This window comes from Oncorhynchus clarkii, chromosome 27 (genome assembly GCF_045791955.1).
Source record: "Oncorhynchus clarkii lewisi isolate Uvic-CL-2024 chromosome 27, UVic_Ocla_1.0, whole genome shotgun sequence".
Classification (NCBI taxonomy): domain Eukaryota; kingdom Metazoa; phylum Chordata; class Actinopteri; order Salmoniformes; family Salmonidae; genus Oncorhynchus; species Oncorhynchus clarkii.
Window position 1 is genome coordinate 13,175,887 of NC_092173.1, and position 23,571 is coordinate 13,199,457.

Consider the following 23,571-nt stretch of genomic DNA (forward strand, 5'->3'; position numbering starts at 1 on the left):
AGTCTCCAGCTAGCTCCCTAATTGTCAGACACACCGAAAAATCTGACTGCCGATATGTGCTTAACGTTTTGTTGTTCCCATAGAACAGTTTTACCTCCAATTTGCTTTGTTTAAATACTGCAGGCCACAAGACGGCAGTAGCTTGTTTGGCTTGTGCCTGCTGTAGCCAATGTAAGCTAACTAGCAAGATGTGCTGTTGTTGCTAGCTAGGTAGAATTTGTAAAAGCCCTTGTTGATACTAACCAGATGGCCACAACTAGATAACCAGCGTAGCTAGCAACATTATCACAATGGATTCATTTTTGAATGAAGCAGCTGCCTGTTAGCTTTTGAGAATTTGTGGAGTAGCTAGCTAGCTAACCCATCAAGCTAACATTAGCCAGCAAGCAAAATGGCCCTGGCAGTATGGGATAACGGAGATTTCAGAAAATTATTTATTCTTCATCTTGCTAGACAGCAAGCTTGGTAAAGCATTTAGTGGTGTGTGCATTGTGCTGCACTTACCACCCCATTCATTTCATATGAAGTGTGTGTGACTGCCTGACTCTCAGTTAGCAAGCTAACGTTAGCTAGCTACCTAATGAGCAGGTGCATATTATCAAACTGAACCTAACAAAGAAATCCTTCTTCAAGCACAAAACTCCTTAGCTAGCTGTAAAATATGTATGCCACTTCTGTTGGCTCCCCCACACTGAGGTTTGTGCTCTCTGATTGTCTTTAAGCCAAGTTTTTGGCCAATGACGAGCATTGCAATTCTACATGTAGAGACAGCAGGTTCGTCTGTAAACAGGTCGGTACACAGCAGGGAAGTGTTTTATTCTAGCAAGAGAAGGAACGTCCTCCTACTGTGCTAAGTACCTATCGGCAGTCAGATGTCTTGGTGTGTCTGTACCATAACTGTTGTGTTGTCACTGTTGAGCATGTTCAACAGATGGTTCAGTCTGGTAGCAGTGTAAATCCATTCGACATTCTGGACACCCAAGCCCCCCTCTTTTCAGCTTAGAAACACACACACGTGCATGCATGCTCACACACAATGTAGGCACTGAACCAGGGGCTAATTTCAATTCACCCTCATGCCTCCCAGCATGCATTGTGTCACTGCGCTCTGATGCCCACTTGTTACTTGACATGACTTGACCTGTCATCATCACATGTCCTGAATGACCGAGTACACATGAAGGGAGATTAAGGAGCATGCAGCTGAATCACACTCTCCCTTCTTTCATATCTATTTCACTCTGTCTTTTCCCACTTTGCTCCCTCTCTTTCTCTCAGTGTATCTCTCTCTCTTAGTTTATCTCCCCCTCTTCCCATCATTCTCTCTACCTTTTAACCCTCTACCCACCTGTTTTGAGACCCATATTTTTAGCAAAAAATACATTTATAAAAATAAACTGATTTTTGTTTTGTTTTTGGGTTAGGGTCAGTTTGCAAACAATGTAAAAAAATAAAATAATAATACTTGAGTTACTAAAGCTGCATACAAACATGGTCTCTTTTTTGCTTTCTTGATTAAGGCAGCTCCAAAATGCAGGTGTTTCAGCCTACTGCAGCTCAGTGCTTTCTGTGGTGGTGGGGCAGCCAGTGGAAAATACGTAGCCTAGGTGTTGGTAATGTGCTCTAGTTGCACCGTGATTGGCTCAGTGTTCTGTCACTCATGGGGACACTATGTACCGCCAAATCTATGGGTAAAATTTAAGCCCATTGGGTGCTGCCCTAGAGCTACATTAGAAATAACCGTTCAAGGCGGCTCAAGGTCATTGGCTGCAGACAAAATTATGTCAAATCACGTTATATCTACAGTAGCTTTGATTGGACTGATCATGTCAACATCATACTTTAAAAATGTCAACCTAGCAGTCATCATCATGAATCAAGTCGACAATCTACTGGCAAATCTTTTTTAATCCTTGTCATATGAAGAGAAATAATGAAGAGAAATTACAGATAAAACATATTGGTGCTCATCGGTCAATGGACATAAACATTACACAACAAGTTGGAAATCGCAAATTCAACATTGAGTGGTTTGGAAGGAATCAGTGGCTAACTGCAAGCATTGCAAAGCAATCACAAGACCGCTATTCAGCGTAGTGGGTGTGTGTGGTCCCAAATCTGGGTTTAAGGGCCTCTTTTCCATTAAAATTATAAGCATTCAACATTGGCCATGCTGTCAATCCAGCATGATTTCTGCCACGCTCAAAACAACTGTTAACTTGGACCTGGGAAATCTGACTTCAGTGAGTTCAAGACAACTTGGAACGAGCTCCGACTGGGAAAATACGTTTTGAACGGTCATCCAACGCGGAATTGTAACTCGGGAAGTCAGGATTCTTTCTAGAGTTACGACCTGAAGATCACTGACGCCATCATGATTCAAGCTTTTATTTTCGAGTTCCCAGTTGTCTGGAAAGCACCATAAATCCAGAGAATGCCAGACTTTGATGTCAAAGTTTGATGACAAAATTTGCCCACGAAGGAACGCCGCGCCACCTTCCTGTTCAAGTGAGCACAGCACAACAAGGTGAGTCCAAACATGTCTTGTATGCTGCTGCATAAATGATGTGATATGTATACTGTAGCTAAGAAAGTAATACTAAGTGTATGTTGTGTAGTAAGCTGTTAGTAGCCCATGTGCCTCACCCTAATAATTTGATCTATTTTCCCTTCTTAATTTTGCCTACTGTTCTGACTTGGTGGTGCATATGTAGTGCACATGTAGCCAATAGCCTGTTGTAGAGAAATGTAATCCTTGAATATTGTAAGAGCTTTCATTGTATGCTTATATGCCCCCTTGATCTAAACACATCTAAACAAGAAATCAAGAAATAACAGAACGAGCCCAAGTAACAATCCAGAGTAGAGAGTAAAAATTTGAGTGAGCATGTGTCAAAGTCTAGAATATAAATACATGGTGTGTATAGACAGTATATCATTTGGAAAGAAAATGTTATGTACAGTAGTAGCTATATTAGGATGAGCTTGGTCGAGAATACTGTATTATCATACACAGTGATATAGCAGTACATAAACAGAATATGAGGTGACCAGCATTCAATGACTATATAGTTGTGGCATTAGTCTCAAGGTGCAGGGCAGAGTATCAGGTATGTAGCTGGCTAGTGATGGCTGGTCAACGGTCTGATGGCCTGGAGATAGAAGCTGTTTTTCAGTCTCTCGGTCCCGGCTTTTATGCACCTGTACCATCTCTGTCTGCTAGATGGTAGCAGAGTGAAAAGACGTTGATTGATGATCGTCTTGGCTTTTCTTTAACACCAGTGCAGTAAGGAGGGCACGCAGCTTGCCCTCTGTGATACTTCGGGCTGACTACACCACCGTCTGGAGAGCCATGCGGTTGAGGGCGGTGCAGTTGCCGTACCAAGCTGTGATGCAGCCTGATAGAATGGTGCATCTGTAGATGTTTGTGAGGGTCTTAGGGGCCATGTCGGATTTATTCAGCTGCCTGTTGTAGAGGCGCTGTTGTACCTTCTTCACCACGGTGTCGGTGTGGCGAGACCATTTCAGGTCCTCTGTGATGTGCACGCCAAGGAAATGATGTGCACGCCTCTTCTGTCTCCTGTAGTCCACAATCAGCTCCTTAGCCAGGGCATTAACCTCCTCCCTGTAGACTGTCTCGTCATTGTTGGTAATCAAGCCTGACCCTGTCATGTCATCAGCAAACTTAATGATTGAGTTGGAGTCGTGTGTAGCCACACATTCATGAGTGAACAGGGAGTACAGGAGGGGGCTGAGCACACACACTTGGGGGGCTCCACTATTGAGGATCAGCGTTGTGGCAGTGTTGTTGCCTACTCTCACCACCTAGATGGAAGTGGTATGGTCCTAGACTCTCAAAGCACTTCATGGTGACAGAGGTGAGTGTTATGGGGCAATAGTAATTTAGTTCAGTTACCTTAACTTACTTGGGTACAGGAACAATGGTTGACGTCTTGAAGCAAGTGAGGTCAACAGACTGGGATAGGGAGAGGTTGAATATGTCCATAAACACTTGAGCCAGCTGGTCTGCACATGCACTGAGGATGTGGATTGGTATGCTGTCTTGAGAGGGTTAACTCGCTTGAAAGTCTACATTATTCTCAGAGGTGACCCGAAACATATCTTGTAGCATGGATTCTGATTGGTCAGAACAGCGTTGAACAGACCTTATCATGGATGCTTCCTGCTTTAATTTCTGCCTATAGGCGGGGAGGAGCAGAATGGAGGCATGATCTGATTTAACAAAAAGGGGAGGGGGGCTTGTAGCCTACTCAGAAGGGAGAATAACAATGGTCAAGCAACCAAGAATATGATTTTCGTGAAGCGGATCCTGTGTTCTGCCTTTCAACCAGGACAACGGAATGGATCCCAGCCGGCGACCCAAAAAAACGACTCCGTAAAAGAGGGAAACGAGGCGGTCTTCTGGTCAGACTCCGGAGACGGGCACATCGTGCACCACTCCCTAGCATTCTTCTCGCCAATGTCCAGTCTCTTGACAACAAGGTTGATGAAATCCGAGCAAGGGTAGCATTCCAGAGGGACATCAGATACTGTAACGTTCTTTGCTTCACGGAAACATGGCTCACTGGAGAGACGCTATCGGAGGCGGTGCAGCCAGCGGGTTTCTCCACGCATCGCGCCGACAGAAACAAACATCTTTCTGGTAAGAAGAGGGGCGGGGGCGTATGCCTTATGGCTAACGAGACGTGGTGTGATCACAGAAACATACAGGAACTAAAATCCTTCTGTTCACCTGATTAAGAATTCCTCACAATCAAATGTCGACCGCATTATCTACCAAGAGAATTCTCTTTGATTATAATCACAGCCGTATATATTCCCCCCCAAGCAGACACATCGATGGCTCTGAACGAACTTTATTTGACTCTTTGCAAACTGGAATCCATACATCCGGAGGCTGCATTCATTGTAGCTGGGGATTTTAACAAGGCTAATCTGAAAACAAGACTCCCTAAATTGTATCAACATATCGATTGCGCAACCAGGGCTGGAAAAACCTTGGATCATTGTTATTCTAACTTCCGCGTAGCATATAAGGCCCTGCCCCGCCCTCCTTTCGGAAAAGATGACCACGACTCCATTTTGCTGATCTCTGCCTACAGACAGAAACTAAAACAAGAAGCTCCCACGCTGAGGTCTGTCCAACGCTGGTCCGACCAAGCTGATTCCACACTCCAAGACTGCTTCCATCACGTGGACTGGGATATGTTTCGTATTGCGTCAGATAACAACATTGACGAATATGCTGATTCGGTGTGCGAGTTCATTAGAACGTGCGTTGAAGATGTCGTTCCCATAGCAACGATTAAAACATTCCCTAGCGAGAAACCGTGGATTGATGGCAGCATTCGCGTGAAACTGAAAGTGCGAACCACTGCTTTTAGTCAGGGCAAGGTGACTGGTAACATGACCGAATACAAACAGTGCAGCTATTCCCTCCGCAAGGCTATCAAACAAGCTAAGCGTCAGTATAGAGACAAAGTAGAATCTCAATTCAACGGCTCAGACACAAGAGGTATGTGGCAGGGTCTACAGTCAATCACGGACTACAAGAAGAAAACCAGCCCAGTCACGGACCAGGATGTCTTGCTCCCAGGCAGACTAAATAACTTTTTTGCCCGCTTTGAGGACAATACAGTGCCACTGACACGGCCTGCAACGAAAACATGCGGACTCTCCTTCACTGCAGCCGAGGTGAGTAAAACATTTAAACGTGTAAACCCTCGCAAGGCTGCAGGTCCAGACGGCATCCCCAGCCGCGCCCTCAGAGCATGCGCAGACCAGCTGGCCGGTGTGTTTACGGACATATTCAATCAATCCCTATACCAGTCTGCTGTTCCCACATGCTTCAAGAGGGCCACCATTGTTCCTGTTCCCAAGAAAGCTAAGGTAACTGAGCTAAACGACTACCGCCCCGTAGCACTTACTTCCGTCATCATGAAGTGCTTTGAGAGACTAGTCAAGGACCATATCACCTCCACCCTACCTGACACCCTAGACCCACTCCAATTTGCTTACCGCCCAAATAGGTCCACAGACGATGCAATCTCAACCACGCTGCACACTGCCCTAACCCATCTGGACAAGAGGAATACCTATGTGAGAATGCTGTTCATCGACTACAGCTCGGCATTCAACACCATAGTACCCTCCAAGCTCGTCATCAAGCTCGAGACCCTGGGTCTCAACCCCGCACTGTGCAACTGGGTACTGGACTTCCTGACGGGCCGCCCCCAGGTGGTGAGGGTAGGCAACAACATCTCCACCCCGCTGATCCTCAATACTGGGGCCCCACAAGGGTGCGTTCTGAGCCCTCTCCTGTACTCCCTGTTCACCCACGACTGCGTGGCCACGCACGCCTCCAACTCAATCATCAAGTTTGCGGACGTCACAACAGTGGTAGGCTTGATTACCAACAACGACGAGACGGCCTACAGGGAGGAGGTGAGGGCCCTCGGAGTGTGGTGTCAGGAAAATAACCTCACACTCAACGTCAACAAAACTAAGGAGATGATTGTGGACTTCAGGAAACAGCAGAGGGAACACCCCCCTATCCACATCGATGGAACAGTAGTGGAGAGGGTAGTAAGTTTTAAGTTCCTCGGCATACACATCACAGACAAACTGAATTGGTCCACTCACACAGACAGCATCGTGAAGAAGGCGCAGCAGCGCCTCTTCAACCTCAGGAGGCTGAAGAAATTTGGCTTGTCACCAAAAGCACTCACAAACAGATGCACAATCGAGAGCATCCTGTCAGGCTGTATCACCGCCTGGTACGGCAACTGCTCCGCCCACAACCGTAAGGCTCTCCAGAGGGTAGTGAGGTCTGCACAACGCATCACCGGGGGCAAACTACCTGCCCTCCAGGACACCTACACCACCCGATGTTACAGGAAGGCCATAAAGATCATCAAGGACAACAACCACCCGAGCCATTGCCTGTTCACCCCGCTATCATCCAGAAGGCGAGGTCAGTACAGGTGCATCAAAGCTGGGACCGAGAGACTGAAAAACAGCTTCTATCTCAAGGCCATCAGACTGTTAAACAGCCACCACTAACATTGAGTGGCTGCTGCCAACACACTGACTCAACTCCAGCCATTTTAATAATGGGAATTGATGGGAAATGATGCAAAATATATCACTAGCCACTTTAAACAATGCTACCTAATATAATGTTTACAAACCCTACATTATTCATCTCATATGTATACGTATGTACTGTACTCTATATCATCTACTGCATCCTTATGTAATACATGTATCACTAGCCACTTTAACTATGCCACTTTGTTTACATGCTCATCTCATATGTATATACTGTACTCGATACCATCTACTGTATCTTGCCTATGCTGCTCTGTACCATCACTCATCCATATATCTTTATGTACATATTCTTTATCCACTTACACTGTGTATAAGACAGTAGTTTTGGAATTGTTAGTTAGATTACTTGTTGGTTATTACTGCATTGTCGGAACTAGAAGCACAAGCATTTCGCTACACTCGCATTAACATCTGCTAACCATGTGTATGTGACAAATAAAATTTGATTTGATTTGATTTGATTCTCTTCAAATGTAATAGAGGCAACGTGTTGGTGGAATCTCGGGACAAATTTCCTTAGATTTCCTTTGTTATTTAAAGTCCCTAGCTACAAGGGGGAATAATAAACAGCCATGATAACAATCAATGGGAAGTTCTCTTGGGAGTTAATGTGGTTGGCAATTGATGTGTTTCAGATCAGGAAAGCATGCGTCTGTCTGCCTGTGTGTGCGTGTGTGTGTGTGTGTAATACAGGCTGGAAGAGCAAGGCAAAGGGCTGGTTATGGGAGTGTGGTCTGGTGCGTGAGAGCAGCTGTTGATGCACACAGGGGAGACGACTAGGGCCAATAAGGGATCAGTTGATGAGAAATTTGGATGATGCTCTTTACACTCCGGGTGGCGGGTATTGGAGAGAAAAGGAGAGGACAGTCGAGTAGAAAGAAGAGGGAGAACATCTGCAACTAAGATGATCGCTGTTACCAGGAAAACCTTTTCTCAGTGTTTGTATATCAGCTCCCTTAAGAGAGAAACTGAAAGCAATCAGTGGTTGGATTGGATCTCAAACCAAAGACAATTTTTTAAGCGAGTCCTCTCCTCCTCGGTATCCATCAGAAAGGTTGTGACCCCATCTCTGTGTTGGAGGAAGCCATAATAAAGTAATCACTGTGTGCCGTGACCTCATTAATATGTGTCTTATTACTTGGTCATTGTGCATGGCAACCTCATTACACGTGTGGTGGCTTCTTCATCGTGCACAGTGACTGTTTGCATCTGAATGATAGGCTGAGGAACTGTATGTCTAATGAGTTTAATCGTTGTACTGTGCCATTGCTATGCACTTAAACTTGGACCAACTTTATGCCATTTTACAGACTCTTTTATCTAAACAAATTACAGTCATGCGGCACACATTTTTACATATGGGTGGTAACAGGAATCAAACCCACTTTCCTGGCATGACAAGCACCATACTCTACTAGCTGAGCTTTAGGCTATGTTTACCATGGAAATACTGTGGATTGCTATGATCCCTTATTGATGTCACTTGTTAAATCCAATTCAATCTGTATAGATGAAGGGGACGAGACAGGTTAAAGAAGGATTGTTAAGCCTTGAGACAAATGAGACATGGATTGTGTATGTGTGCCATTTAGAGTTTGAATGGGCAAGACAAAATATTGAAGTGCCTTTGAACGGGGTATGGCAGTAGGTGCCAGGCACACTGGTTTAAATGTGTCAAGAACTGCAATACTGCTGGCTTTTCCACGCTCAACAGTTTCCCATGTGTATCAAGAATGGTCCACTACTAAAAGGACATCAAGCCAACTTGACACAACTGTGGGAAGCATTGGAGTCAATACTTGTATGCATCCCTGTGGAATGCTTTTGACATCTTGTAGAGTCCAGGCCCCGACGAATTGAGGCTGTTCTGAGGGCAAATATTCTCAATATTAGGAAGGTGTTCCTAATGTAGTGTAAACTCAGTGTATGTGAATGTAAATTGTTTCCAAATTAAAAGTCACACGAGTAATGTGTGTGTTGTGTTATTACCCACCCTGCAGGAGTGCGTTGGGGCTGGTGGGTGATTCACAGGGCATAATAACAGGGCAACATATAGCAGACTAAAATGCTCTAGCCATGAGGCACACACATACACACACACACACACACACACACACTGGATTGAGAGAGGACTTGGCTCATGTCAATGTGTGAGAAAGCTAGACGTGGTCAGGCGTGTAAGAGAGCTGGGCTGATATAAGATGGTGTGTGTGTGTGTGTGTGTGTGTGTGTGTGTGTGTGTGTGTGTGTGTGTGTGTGTGTGTGTGTGTGTGTGTGTGTGCGTGCGTGCGTGCGTGCGTGCGTGCGTGCGTGCGTGCGTGTGTGTGTGTGTGTGTGTGTGTGTGTGTATGTGTGTGTTGTAGATGACGATGTACTGCTGTCTTCTCACTTCCCAAGTTCCTATACCCATAATGTCACAGCAAAACACCTGCCATATGACACAAGGGAAAACCACTGTGCTGTGGTAGAGAGGTGAAGGCAGCTCCATCTGTTGCCTTCATCTATAGCAGTCGCTCTGTGTGTTCACGAGCATGTGTGTGTCTGTGTGTGTGTGTCTGTGAAATATATATGTACACAAACACTATCATCCACCATTCAATTGTATTTTATATTTAAATTTCAATATTTTCCTTTGCAGGCAGAAGGCAGCCCACCAGAAGATAGAGGAGAGTGAGGAGGACAAGAACTAAGAGATGCTATCATCACTCTTCACTGTGCTCAGAAACTTCACTGAGAGGTAAGGGAAACACTCTAGGCCATCTTTGTGATCTGCTCAACTGTGTGGGGGTGGATGACAGTCTGCACTGTGGGATTCACTGGATTTGAAATGTTCCAAAGTATCCAGAACACAACCTTTAAGGTAAACAGCTTAGAAAGTTGTGGGTGGTTTTCAGTAGGCCAACTTCCCCACCACACCACATGGTGGAGTACTTTCTAGGTCCACCAATGGCAACAACATCGCTCTCCGGGCTAGATTCAGTCAGATCAAGTGTTAAACTGCCATAGTTGAGACCTGCATAGCTGATGTTTTGGCGGTGTCGGAGGTGGAACTGTGTTGGAGCTGTCAAATCAGCAGCTGCTCTGTGATCATTGTCCTATAAGCCACACCCGTCCCATTCACGTTATAAGTTCAGAACAAGAAAGTGCAGGCTATATGGAAATAATGACGGTCAAATTGAAAATCAAGGCTTCAGACGATTTATCTCAGTGCCACTCCGTGCAGCCAATGGCAATGTCAGCTTAAGTATCATGCCGGGAGCCATTGTGGATTTGACCATTTTAACGCAGTTCTACCATCAAAACATCAGCTGTGCGGATTTCTGCTAAAGCAGATCTGATTGAACCGGGCCCTAAATTGCCTCCATTCATCATGGACTAGGCAAGGCTACTTCAGGGAGGGAGGGAGAGAGGGAGGGAGGAAGCGAATGAGGGAGGAAGGGAGGGAGGGAGGTAGAGAGGGAGAGAGTGAGAGAGAGCCAGAGAGAGAGAGATGAAAATGATAAGGCCAGTACTTCTCTGTGCTGAGGCAGAGGTCATAAAATGCTAATGGCTGCTGTACCTGCTGACTGAGCACACAACTCCCTAGACCCAGACCCAGACCCAGACCCAGACCCAGTCCTAGACCAAGACAAAGACAGGACTAAGGCTGTTGAGGAGGAGGAAGGAAGAATGTAGTTGTTGTGGGCAGGTGTAAGCGGCACTGACGATGGCACTGATGCCAGTCTGTTCTGGATCATTGGGTGATGGGATGTGAGTATATCTCACCACCTTAGGGAAACAGGAGAAGCACACCAGACAGATGTGGTGATGATACTGTTGGCTAACCCACCACGGGGAAAGGGTCATATCCAGAGATATCTTGATTTGACTCGAAAATATACAGATATCACATGGTCATTTCCTTTGTTCCAATATCGACTCATTCAATATCCGATTTTGGAGGTCAAACACAGGTTACTGAGTTATTTTAGATTATTTGTGTTAATGACAAACCCCTGCTATTTGATGATTATCTGATGTCTGGTCATTTCTGCTGTCATTAGGTGCCCTATGAGCTTAACCAATGATGGTGTAAAGGTCCCTTTCTCCCTGATTGTGATATGTGTGATATATGAGCCGCTTCATGTCTGACAGGAAACATTATCATCAATGTTTGTAGCGTGAGATCCAAGGGAACTGGTACCAACTGCAGCGCCCTGTCCCTGCACCCCCAGCCGTGTGGAGGGAGGGGGTTGTGGATGAGAGGAGCCAGGGGAGAGGGCTGCCTGATGGGATAGGCACGTGGGGTGTTTGGGGGGAGAGGGGCCTAGTTAGAAGGGGCCAGGGGGGGGGTTGTGTTTTAATTTTCAACACTACATAAAGAGAGACCTAAGACAACAACATAGCAAGGCAGCAACACATGACAACACAGCATGGTGGCAACACAACATAACAACAACATGGTAGCAACACAACATGGTAGCAGCACAAAACATGGTACAAACATTATTGGGCACAGACAACAGCACAATGGGCAAGAAGGTAGAGACAATAATACATCACACAAAGCAGCCACAACTGTCAGTAAGAGAGTCCATGATTGAGTCTTTGAATGAAGAGATTGAGATAAAACTGTCCAGTTTGAGTGCAGGTGTGTAATCAGTGTGCTGGGGGCGTGATGGGGAAAGGTTGCAGTAATTAGGAGGAAATGTGACTTGCTGCACTGGGCTCCCGCTCAGCACCAGCTGTAAGTCAGAGATTGTCCTCTCTATCTCTATTTCTTATCTCTCTTTTACTCTCTCCTCTCTTTCTTTCCTTCTCTATCTCTCCCTCTCGATTTCGCCTTCTCTCTCTCCTTCTGCGTCTTTCGGTCTCACTCCTTTGTCCTCTGCCTTTCATCCTCTACTCACCAGGGAACTGAAACCGTAAGGTTTTATTTTTATATCTGTCTAGACTGTCATTGATTGAGGTTGTAATGTCTTGTAAAGTTATATTGGGTTTACATGTCGGGTAATGGGATGAGTGTGTCTGTGTGTAGGTACTATCACTGGCGCTTCGCTTTGGTCCGCCTCTGGTTTAGTGTTCCTCTGAACTAGGCTCATATCGCAGTTGATGCTTAGATGCTTGGACACACACACACACACACACACACACACACACACACACACACACGTCCTGCCCCATCCCTCCACATACACACTCTCCCTAGCAGATGCTTAATAGTTTTGATCTGATAAAGGACAGTCCATATCTCTATTGAAGGAGACAGTTTACGTTGACTGACTTGCACAGACAACAGGACGCCTGGGGAGCCCTGGCTCTGGCCATCTGCTCCTGGCACACAGCACACTGTCACACTGTTTACAGTTTTTTTCAATTGCTAACATGCATTGGTCAAAACTGAAGTCACAATATCAGTCAGCAAAACAGAAGTGTATGTGGAGCAAACTGTGAATAATTTTTCATTGCTTTCACACAAAATACATTCAATGACCACATTCTCCCAAATCCATGAACTCTTTTCTCATTCATACTCCATCACCTGCGAAACTATATATTTGCATCACATGTTTTCAAATGCTAACACACTGTTTCCAAAACTGTTAAAACACATTCAAAACAGAATGATGGCAAATGTTGTGCATTTCTGCAGTAACCAGATTAAACATATAGAAAATCTCAGCAGGATATTTAATCATTCCGAACACAGCTGATTGCAATTTCAGCTGAAAGCCTACCCAAGTGTCCTGTTTTTAATCTTGTTACCAAACAAACAAAAGAGGACGGCTTCGGAATGATTTAGTTTGGAAACATGGATCAAGGAAGACAGGTTGGTGGGGAAAGAAGAGTGTCAGGGAGACTGCGTGGAGGACAAAGGAGAGGAAGACCAAGAGCAGTGGTCTCTGATAAGATAAGGGCCACAATTATTGACCATGTTGTAAACTATGGCCTCTCTTTGAGAGAGGACGGTTTAAGGGTGCAACCAAATCTGCAGCGTTCAACAGTTGCATCAATAGTACGAATGTGCATCCTTCAATGATAATTGAACTACATATTACAGTACAATACAGTATGTTCACATTTTTACATGTACTGACATTTTGAAATATATTGATTTTTTGTGTGTTTTTCAGTAGGATCCAAAGGTTGCCTCCCACAGGAGGGAGAGGCAGAATATTATCAGATGTGCAGGAAATTGTCATTGTTGACATAGTAATTGGCAACAATGCAATAAAACTGCTGGAAATTTTGAACAGAGTGCTGGCAGACAATATCACTATTGGGAATGTGAATTCGGTCAGCACAATGACAATTGCCAGAGAAACATAAAATAAGAGTCCTAGAGAAACATAAAATAAGGATGAAGCAGTTGTACACTGCACCCTTTGAGAGAAACTGTGAACGTATGAAAGAACTCTGGTATCAATATGTCCAGGTAAGTTGTCTGTTCAATGACCAAACAGAGTACATACACAGCTATGCATAATGTAAAGTAGTGTAAAACTGTGGATTTACTGTATTTTAGAGAGTAATGGAGATGGAAGCCAGGCAAACTGCACATACCGTACATTCATCTTTGTGGATGAAGCTGGATTCAACCTAGCAAAAACACGCCGCAGGGGAAGAAATGTGATTGGACAGAGCAACCGTAGATGTCCCAGGCCAGAGAGGAGCTAACATCCCAATGTGTGCAGCACTGTCCAATGATGGTTTGCTGTTACACAAACCGCTCATTGGCCCCTACAATACAGAGAGGTTAATTTATTTTCTGCATGACCTGCATAATCGACTTGTGCCAGCGGAGGAGAGAGGGGCCAGAAACTCCCCTACCTTCGTTGTTGTGTGGGATAATGTGGCATTCCACCACGCTGCTGCAGTCACAGACTGGTTTACTGCTCATCCCAGGATGTCAGCACTATTCCTGCCTCCATACACCCCCTTCCTAAACCCCATAGAGGAGTTTTTCTCTGTGTGAAGGTTAATGACCACCATCCACATGACCAGATGTCCTTGGATGTACTGTACTGGATGCCGTGAACGCGGGGTGTGGAGACACTTCTCCTGAAGACTGCCAGGGTGTGGAGACACTTCTCCTGAAGACTGCCAGGGTTGGATTAGACATTCCAGGAGAAACTTCCAAGATGCATCGCCAGAGAAGACATAATATGTGATGTTGATGAGAACTTGTGGCCAAATGCAGGAGAGAGGGAGAACTAGAACCCTCACAGTACTCTACAGTATGAGTGATTATACTATACATGTTGATGAGAACTAGAACCCTCACAGTACTGTACAGTATGAGTGATTATACTATACATGTTGATGAGAACTAGAACCCTCACAGTACTCTACAGTATAAGTGATTATACTATACATGTTGATGAGAACTAGAACCCTCACAGTACTGCAGAGTGTGAATGATTATACTACACATGTTGATGAGAACTAGAACCCTCCCAGTACTGTACAGTATGAGTGATTATACTACACGTGTTGATGAGAACTAGAACTCTTACAGTACTGTAAAGTATGAGTGTTATACTATACATGTTGATGAGAACTAGAACCCTAAAAGTACTGCACAGTATGAGTGCCATACTATACATGTTGATGAGAACTAGAACCCTCAAAGTACTGTACAGTATGGGTGATTATACTATACATGTTGATGAGAACTAGAACCCTCACAGTACTGTACAGTATGGGTGATTATACTATACATGTTGATGAGAACTAGAACCCTCACAGTACTGTACAGTATGAGTGTTATACTATACATGTTGATGAGAACTAGAACCCTCACAGTACTGTACAGTATGAGTAATTATACTGTACATGTTGATGAGAACTAGAACCCTCACAGTACTGCACAGTGTGAATGATTATACTACACATGTTGATGAGAACTAGAACCCTCACAGTACTCTACAGTATGAGTGATTATACTATACATGTTGATGAGAACTAGAACCCTCACAGTACTCTACAGTATGAGTGATTATACTACACATGTTGATGAGAACTAGAACCCTCACAGTACTGCACAGTATAAGTAATTATACTATACATGTTGATGAGAACTAGAACCCTCACAGTACTGTACAGTATGAGTGTTATACTATACATGTTGATGAGAACTAGAACCCTCACAGTACTGCACAGTGTGAATGATTATACTACACATGTTGATGAGAACTAGAACCCTCCCAGTACTGTACAGTATGAGTGTTATACTATATATGTTGATGAGAACTAGAACCCTCACAGTACTCTACAGTATGAGTGATTATACTACACATGTTGATGAGAACTAGAACCCTCACAGTACTGTACAGTATGAGTGATTATACTATACGTGTTGATGAGAACTAGAACTCTTACAGTACTGTACAGTATGAGTGTTATACTATACATGTTGATGAGAACTAGAACCCTCACAGTACTGCACAGTATAAGTAATTATACTATACATGTTGATGAGAACTAGAACCCTCACAGTACTGCACAGTATGAGTGATTATATTATACATGTTGATGAGAACTAGAACCCTCACAGTACTCTACAGTATTAGTGCCATACTATACATGTTGATGAGAACTAGAACCCTCACAGTACTGTACAGTATGAGTGTTATACTATACATGTTGATGAGAACTAGAACCCTCACAGTACTGTACAGTATGAGTGTTATACTATACATGTAATGAGAACTAGAACCCTCACAGTACTGTACAGTATGAATGATTATACTACACATGTTGATGAGAACTAGAACCCTCACAGTACTGTACAGTATGAGTGATTATACTACACATGCTGATGAGAACTAGAACCCTCACAGTACTGTACAGTATAAGTGATTATACTATACATGTTAATGAGAACTAGAACCCTCACAGTACTCTACAGTATGAGTGATTATTCTATACATGTTGATGAGAACTAGAACCCTCACAGTACCGTATAGTATGAGTGATTATACATGTTGATGAGAACTAGAACCCTCACAGTACCGTATAGTATGAGTGATTATACATGTTGATGAGAACTAGAACCCTCACAGTACTGTACAGTATGGGTGATTATACTATACACGTTGATGAGAACTAGAACCCTCACAGTACTGTACAGTATGAGTGATTATACTATACAAATCAAATTTATTTATATAGCCCTTCGTACATCAGCTGATATCTCAAAGTGCTGTACAGAAACCCAGCCTAAAACCCCAAACAGCAAGCAATGCAGGTGTAGAAGCACGGTGGCTAGGAAAAACTCCCTAGAAAGGCCAAAACCTAGGAAGAAACCTAGAGAGGAACCAGGCTATGTGGGGTGGCCAGTCCTCTTCTGGCTGTGCCGGGTGGAGATTATAACAGAACATGGTCAAGATGTTCAAATGTTCATAAATGACCAGTATGGTCGAATAATAATAAGGCAGAACAGTTGAAACTGGAGCAGCAGCACAGTCAGGTGGACTGGGGACAGCAAGGAGTCATCATGTCAGGTATTCCTGGGGCATGGTCCTAGGGCTCAGGTCCTCCGAGAGAGAGAAAGAGAGAAGGAGAGAATTAGAGAACGCACACTTAGATTCACACAGGACACCGAATAGGACAGGAGAAGTACTCCAGATATAACAAACTGACCCTAGCCCCCCGACACATAAACTACTGCAGCATAAATACTGGAGAATGAGACAGGAGGGGTCAGGAGACACTGTGGCCCCATCCGAGGACACCCCCGGACAGGGCCAAACAGGAAGGATATAACCCCACCCACTTTGCCAAAGCACAGCCCCCACACCACTAGAGGGATATCTTCAACCACCAACTTACCATCCTGAGACAAGGCTGAGTATAGCCCACAAAGACCTCCGCCACGGCACAACCCAAGGGGGGGGGGGGGGGGGGGGTGCCAACCCAGAACGCCAACCCAGAACCCTCACAGTACTGTACAGTATGAGTGATTATACTATACATGTTGATGAGAACTAGAACCCTCACAGTACTGTACGGTATGAGTGTTATACTATACATGTTGTTGAGAACTAGAACCCTCACAGTACTCTACAGTATGAGTGTTTATACTATACATGTTGATGAGAACTAGAACCCTCACAGTACTCTACAGTATGAGTGTTATACTACACATGTTGATGAGAACTAGAACCCTCACAGTACTGTACAGTATGAGTGATTATACTATACATGTTGGTGAGAACTAGAACCCTCACAGTACTGTACAGCATGAGTGTTATACTACACATGTTGATGAGAACTAGAACCCTCACAGTACTCTACAGTATAAGTGATTATACTATACATGTTGGTGAGAACTAGAACCCTCACAGTACTGTACAGCATGAGTGTTATACTACACATGTTGATGAGAACTAGAACCCTCACAGTACTGTACAGTATGAGTGATTATACTATACATGTTGGTGAGAACTAGAACCCTCACAGTACTGTACAGCATGAGTGTTATACTATACATGTTGATGAGAACTAGAACCCTCACAGTACTGTACAGCATGAGTGTTATACTACACATGTTGATGAGAACTAGAACCCTCACAGTACTGTACAGTATGAGTGATTATACTATACATGTTGGTGAGAACTAGAACCCTCACAGTACTGTACAGCATGAGTGTTATACTACACATGTTGATGAGAACTAGAACCCTCACAGTACTCTACAGCATGAGTGTTATACTACACATGTTGGTGAGAACTAGAACCCTCACAGTACTGTACAGCATGAGTGTTATACTACACATGTTGATGAGAACTAGAACCCTCACAGTACTGTACAGTATGAGTGATTATACTATACATGTTGGTGAGAACTAGAACCCTCACAGTACTGTACAGCATGAGTGTTATACTACACATGTTGGTGAGAACTAGAACCCTCACAGTACTCTACAGTATGAGTGTTATACTACACATGTTGATGAGAACTAGAACCCTCACAGTACTGTACAGCATGAGTGTTATACTATACATGTTGGTGAGAACTAGAACCCTCACAGTACTGTACAGCATGAGTGTTATACTACACATGTTGATGAGAACTAGAACCCTCACAGTACTGTACAGCATGAGTGTTAGACTATACATGTTGGTGAGAACTAGAACCCTCACAGTACTGTACAGCATGAGTGTTATACTATACATGTTGGTGAGAACTAGAACCCTCACAGTACTGTACAGCATGAGTGTTATACTATACATGTTGGTGAGAACTAGAACCCTCACAGTACTGTACAGCATGAGTGTTATACTACACATGTTGATGAGAACTAGAACCCTCACAGTACTGTACAGTATGAGTGTTATACTATACATGTTGTTGAGAACTAGAACCCTCACAGTACTGTACAGCATGAGTGTTATACTACACATGTTGTTGATGTTTTTTGTTGTTGTTGTAATTATTATTGCAGCCCTGGAATTTCAGGAATTAAATTTTTGTTTCAACTTTTTATTTTTGACAAGTAAATTACTAAATGCAAAGATATAGAAAAAATAAAGGCTATTGAAGCAAATTGCTGCAGTTCTGATTCATTCTTGTTACATATACTTCAGTACAGTCAATAAAGTGAAAAGGTGTTATTCTTAATCTATAATGAAATACTGATTTATGTGAAAAATCATTCAAACTTCAAAGAGAAAAGTTAATAATTGATGTAACGCTCCCTGTTGTTAGTGTTTTTTAGGTCAGTGTGTTATGAGTGACACTGTAAGCTTTCTGAGTGAGAATTGTTGCCAGTGTTATGGTCGAACAAGCTTATTTTGAGACATGCATGAAGTGTTTTGGTGGTTTGAGTGAGTTTTGGAGGTGAGAATAACTGTTTGGCCAATATGCATGTTGGTAATGCAGACTGTGTGAAGAGTTTTGAAAAAGTGGCTTCAGTAATTGTCCGATGCTTGTTAGCAATTGAAAAAAAACTGTAACACACTGTTACGCTGGAGCCCAGAGGCAGCAGCCGACGTGGATGGGTTGAGATGGACTCTGGTCCTTTTACCTAATGGGGGAGGAGGGGAGGGGAGAGAAGAGAAGAGCAGTTAATTGATGTTAGGGAGAGAGCTCACCCTTCTGTCCCACTAGAGCAGGGATCATCAACTACATTCAGCCGCGGGACGGTTTTTCTTCAGCTGATATTCAGGGGGCCGGAACATAATCACAAATCATTTGTAGACTGCAAATTGACCACAAGAAGCCAAAACAGATACAATATTTGACTACATTATAATTTCAAAACTTGCTTACATTTGTATACCTTCACATATTTCTATTATGTGTGGGAATACCTTGGAACAGATTTCCCCCCCCAAAATAACTCTGTTGCTGGTGTTTTTACAGTCTTTTATGTCCAACATTTATTGAAGTTTTTTTTTTGCCACAAAAACTGCCAAATAAAATCACCAAACTGATGAGTTGGGGAACCCTGCAATAGAGCATCAGTCATATGCTGCTGGACAGGTTAAACATTCTTTCATTGTAGTTTGACAAGGTTTTGGAGGTGTTTGTGGAGAAGACAGTAAATCAAAGCAAATCAAATCAAATTTTATTTGTCACATACACATGGTTAGCAGATGTTAATGCGAGTGTAGCGAAATGCTTGTGCTTCTAGTTCCGACAATGCAGTAATAACCAACAAGTAATCTAACTAACAATTCCAAAACTACTGTCTTATACACAGTGTAAGGGGATAAAGAATATGTACATAAAGATATATGGATGAGTGATGGTACAGAGCAGCATAGGCAAGATACAGTAGATGGTACTGAGTACAGTATATACATATGAGATGAGTATGTAAACAAAGTGGCATAGTTAAAGTGGCTAGTGATATATGTATTACATAAGGATGCAGTAGATGATATAGAGTACAGTATATACGTATACATATGAGATGAATAATGTAGGGTATGTAAACATTATATTAGGTAGCATTGTTTAAAGTGGCTAGTGATATATTTTACATCATTTCCCATCAATTCCCATTATTAAAGTGGCTGGAGTTGAGTCAGTGTGTTGGCAGCAGCCACTCAATGTTAGTGGTGGCTGTTTAACAGTCTGATGGCCTTGAGATAGAAGCTGTTTTTCAGTCTCTCGGTCCCAGCTTTGATGCACCTGTACTGACCTCGCCTTCTGGATGATAGCGGGGTGAACAGGCAGTGGCTCTGGTGGCTGTTGTCCTTGATGATCTTTATGGCCTTCCTGTAACATCGGGTGGTGTAGGTGTCCTGGAGGGCAGGTAGTTTGCCCCCGGTGATGTGTTGTGCAGACCTCACTACCCTCTGGAGAGCCTTACGGTTGTGGGCGGAGCAGTTGCCGTACCAGGCGGTGATACAGCCCGCCAGGATGCTCTCGATTGTGCATCTGTAGTGTGAGTGCTTTTGGTGACAAGCCAAATTTCTTCAGCCTCCTGAGGTTGAAGAGGCGCTGCTGCGCCTTCTTCACGATGCTGTCTGTGTGAGTGGACCAATTCAGTTTGTCTGTGATGTGTATGCCGAGGAACTTAAAACTTACTACCCTCTCCACTACTGTTCCATCGATGTGGATAGGGGGGTGTTCCCTCTGCTGTTTCCTGAAGTCCACAATCATCTCCTTAGTTTTGTTGACGTTGAGTGTGAGGTTATTTTCCTGACACCACACTCCGAGGGCCCTCACCTCCTCCCTGTAGGCCGTCTCGTCGTTGTTGGTAATCAAGCCTACCAGGAATTCTAAATCAGGTGAACAAAAGGATTTGAGTTCCTGTATGTTTCTGTGATCACACCACGTCTCGTTAGCCATAAGGCATGCGCCCCCGCCCCTCTTCTTACCAGAAAGATGTTTGTTTCTGTCGGCGCGATGCGTGGAGAAACCCGCTGGCTGCACCGCCTCCGATAGCGTCTCTCCAGTGAGCCATGTTTCCGTGAAGCAAAGAACGTTACAGTCTCTGATGTCCCTCTGGAATGCTACCCTTGCTCGGATTTCATCAACCTTGTTGTCAAGAGACTGGACATTGGCGAGAAGAATACTAGGGAGTGGTGCACGATGTGCCCGTCTCCAGAGTCTGACCAGAAGACCGCCTCGTTTCCCTCTTTTACGGAGTCGTTTTTTTGGGTCGCCGGCTGGGATCCATTCCGTTGTCCTAGTTGAAAGGCAGAACACAGGATCCGCTTCACGAAAATCATATTCTTGGTTGTACTGATGGTGAGTTGACGTTGCTCTTATATTCAGTAGTTCTTCTCGACTGTATGTAATGAAACCTAAGATGACCTGGGGTACCAATGTAAGAAATATCACGTAAAAAAACAAAAAACTGCACGGTTTCCTAGGAATACGAAGCGAGGCGGCCATCTCTGTCGGCGCCATGGCAACAACCGTATTGTGTGTGTGTGTGTGTGTGTGTGTGTGTGTTTGCATGTAGAGAATGTGTCTACATGTGTATTTTATGAATGTTGTCCCATGATCTACACACACGTATTGTGGTCTGACATAATGCTTTTGATTCATCATAGATGCTCATTCAGTCGTCAGTCATGTCGTACATGTCAGATCCCCCTTCAAACAACAAATAGTTGAAGACTTGCTACCTGGATAGAGAAGGACTCAACTTCAGTCCCAGAATAGGGTAGACCTGTGTGTTAGTTTAAAGGATTTAGCATATGTTACGCTAATCCAATGCATTATAACCACCAGAATGCCAATTCATTGGTTTTACTATATGGCTAGTATTTTTACAGAAGGATCTCTCTCTCTCTCTCTCAGATAAACACTCATTCTCAAGAACATTATTAGAATTTTAATCCATAATAACAAATGGTGTCTCTGCGGGCTAGCATTTAGCCAACCCACTCCCTTGCCAAGAGAATCACATAAAATCCAATAAGTATTTGCACTGAGGCACTGAGACGTGGACAATACACATTACTGGACCCGCATCAGATGTCAACACAAACACAGAAAAGGAAGAGAACGCAAACAAAGCAAACAAAAGGAGGGTGGATGGAAAATGAAACTCTTTAGAGGACAGAACAGAGAGTGAGTCAGCAGCACGTCGGACAGATGTTCCCCTCAGATTAATATTCTCACTCCCAGTGTGTGTGTGTGTGTGTGTGTGTGTGTGTGTGTGTGTGTGTGTTATCCTACCACGGACTCGCTATGCTGTCTGATTTCATGCCTCCTGAGCAACGAGAATGGAAAGAACCCTCTCCTGCAGTCATGGCACTGTCACAAGATTTTAATAAATGATACTAACAAACGGGAATATCAGTCTCTCACCGGATGACGCGATGCATGCGGCAGCAACTGGGGCTAAATTTAGCTCCACTCCCTCCCTCTTGCACGGCGAACAACAGCGATCACACTGTTTACGACCGGCGCCAATTTCTTTATACATTTTTTAACTAAGGAAGTCTTTAGTTCTATAATGTCTCTTCCGGGCTTCAATTCACCCCTCCTGGCTTTGCTGTTGTTATGTACCCTAATCAGCACGTGTCCAATGGAAAACAGCATTGAGACAGAACTTTTTTTCAGACATCCACCAACCGCCCATTCACTGTGGTCTTAATTGATCACAAATTTGATAGCAGACAATTAATAATTGAGCAGTGTTTGCTAATTAAGTCTTGGAGTGGGCTAGTGGAATACTCTATCCTGTTTCCTAAGGCACATGTAAATTGACACACCTGAGAAATAAGTGATGGGCGTGCTTGATTTCGATCTGCCTCAGATAGAGTCATTTCCTCTCCTGAAAAATGCTTGATCAGATTTCAGGCTGGCGTGTGTGTACTTGCAAGCCTGTGTGTGTGTGTGTGTGTGTGTGCGTGCGTGCGTGTGTGTGAATACAAAAATACAAACACACAAATAGACTGTGACCTCCAGCTTCATACTCCAGCTCAGACTGATCTCTCACTATTGTCTTGTGAGTGACTCTTCAGGCCTTTCAGAGTGTTACGGTCTACTGGATGAGAACTTCTATTATCTGTAAAAGGAAATTAATGTAACACATCCCAGGATGAAAATATAAAGCCTTATCATATCCAGACCCATTTTCAAAGCCTAATCCCTGGTCCCTTGCCTTATTCTTACCCCTTTTCAGAACCCATATTCTGGATAGTTCTCATGCTAGTGGTCTGCATCTCAAATGGCACCCTATTCCATATACAGCAGTGCACTACTTTTGACCAGAGACGTAATAGGGAATATGACCCTTTGGGACACAGCCAAATCTATTTTGTCGATTGCTTTCTTGCTCTGTTTAATTCTGTTTTGTCTCACTATGGGTCTTCCATCCTCCCATCCGACTGCACTCGACACCTCTAAGCTTTTTCTTCCTGGGCAGTATTCATGTGGAACGCCTACTTTAGTCAGGGCAGACCAACCACCACACACACAACATGCACACAGAGACACATGCACTTGCTTGCAAGCACGCCCACACACACACACACACACCG

At 43.9% G+C, this 23,571-nt stretch overlaps 1 protein-coding gene across 1 annotated transcript in view; it reads left to right on the plus strand.

The window, feature by feature from the left end:
- Positions 1-23,571, plus strand: part of LOC139386198 (A-kinase anchor protein SPHKAP-like) — a 164,951-nt gene that overhangs the window by 79,827 nt on the left and 61,553 nt on the right. Inside the window, exon 2 of the mRNA XM_071131671.1 lies at positions 9,773-9,871. Within this exon, the coding sequence (XP_070987772.1) occupies positions 9,828-9,871 (44 nt within the window). The 5' untranslated portion in view covers positions 9,773-9,827. The remainder of the gene's footprint in view (positions 1-9,772; positions 9,872-23,571) is intronic.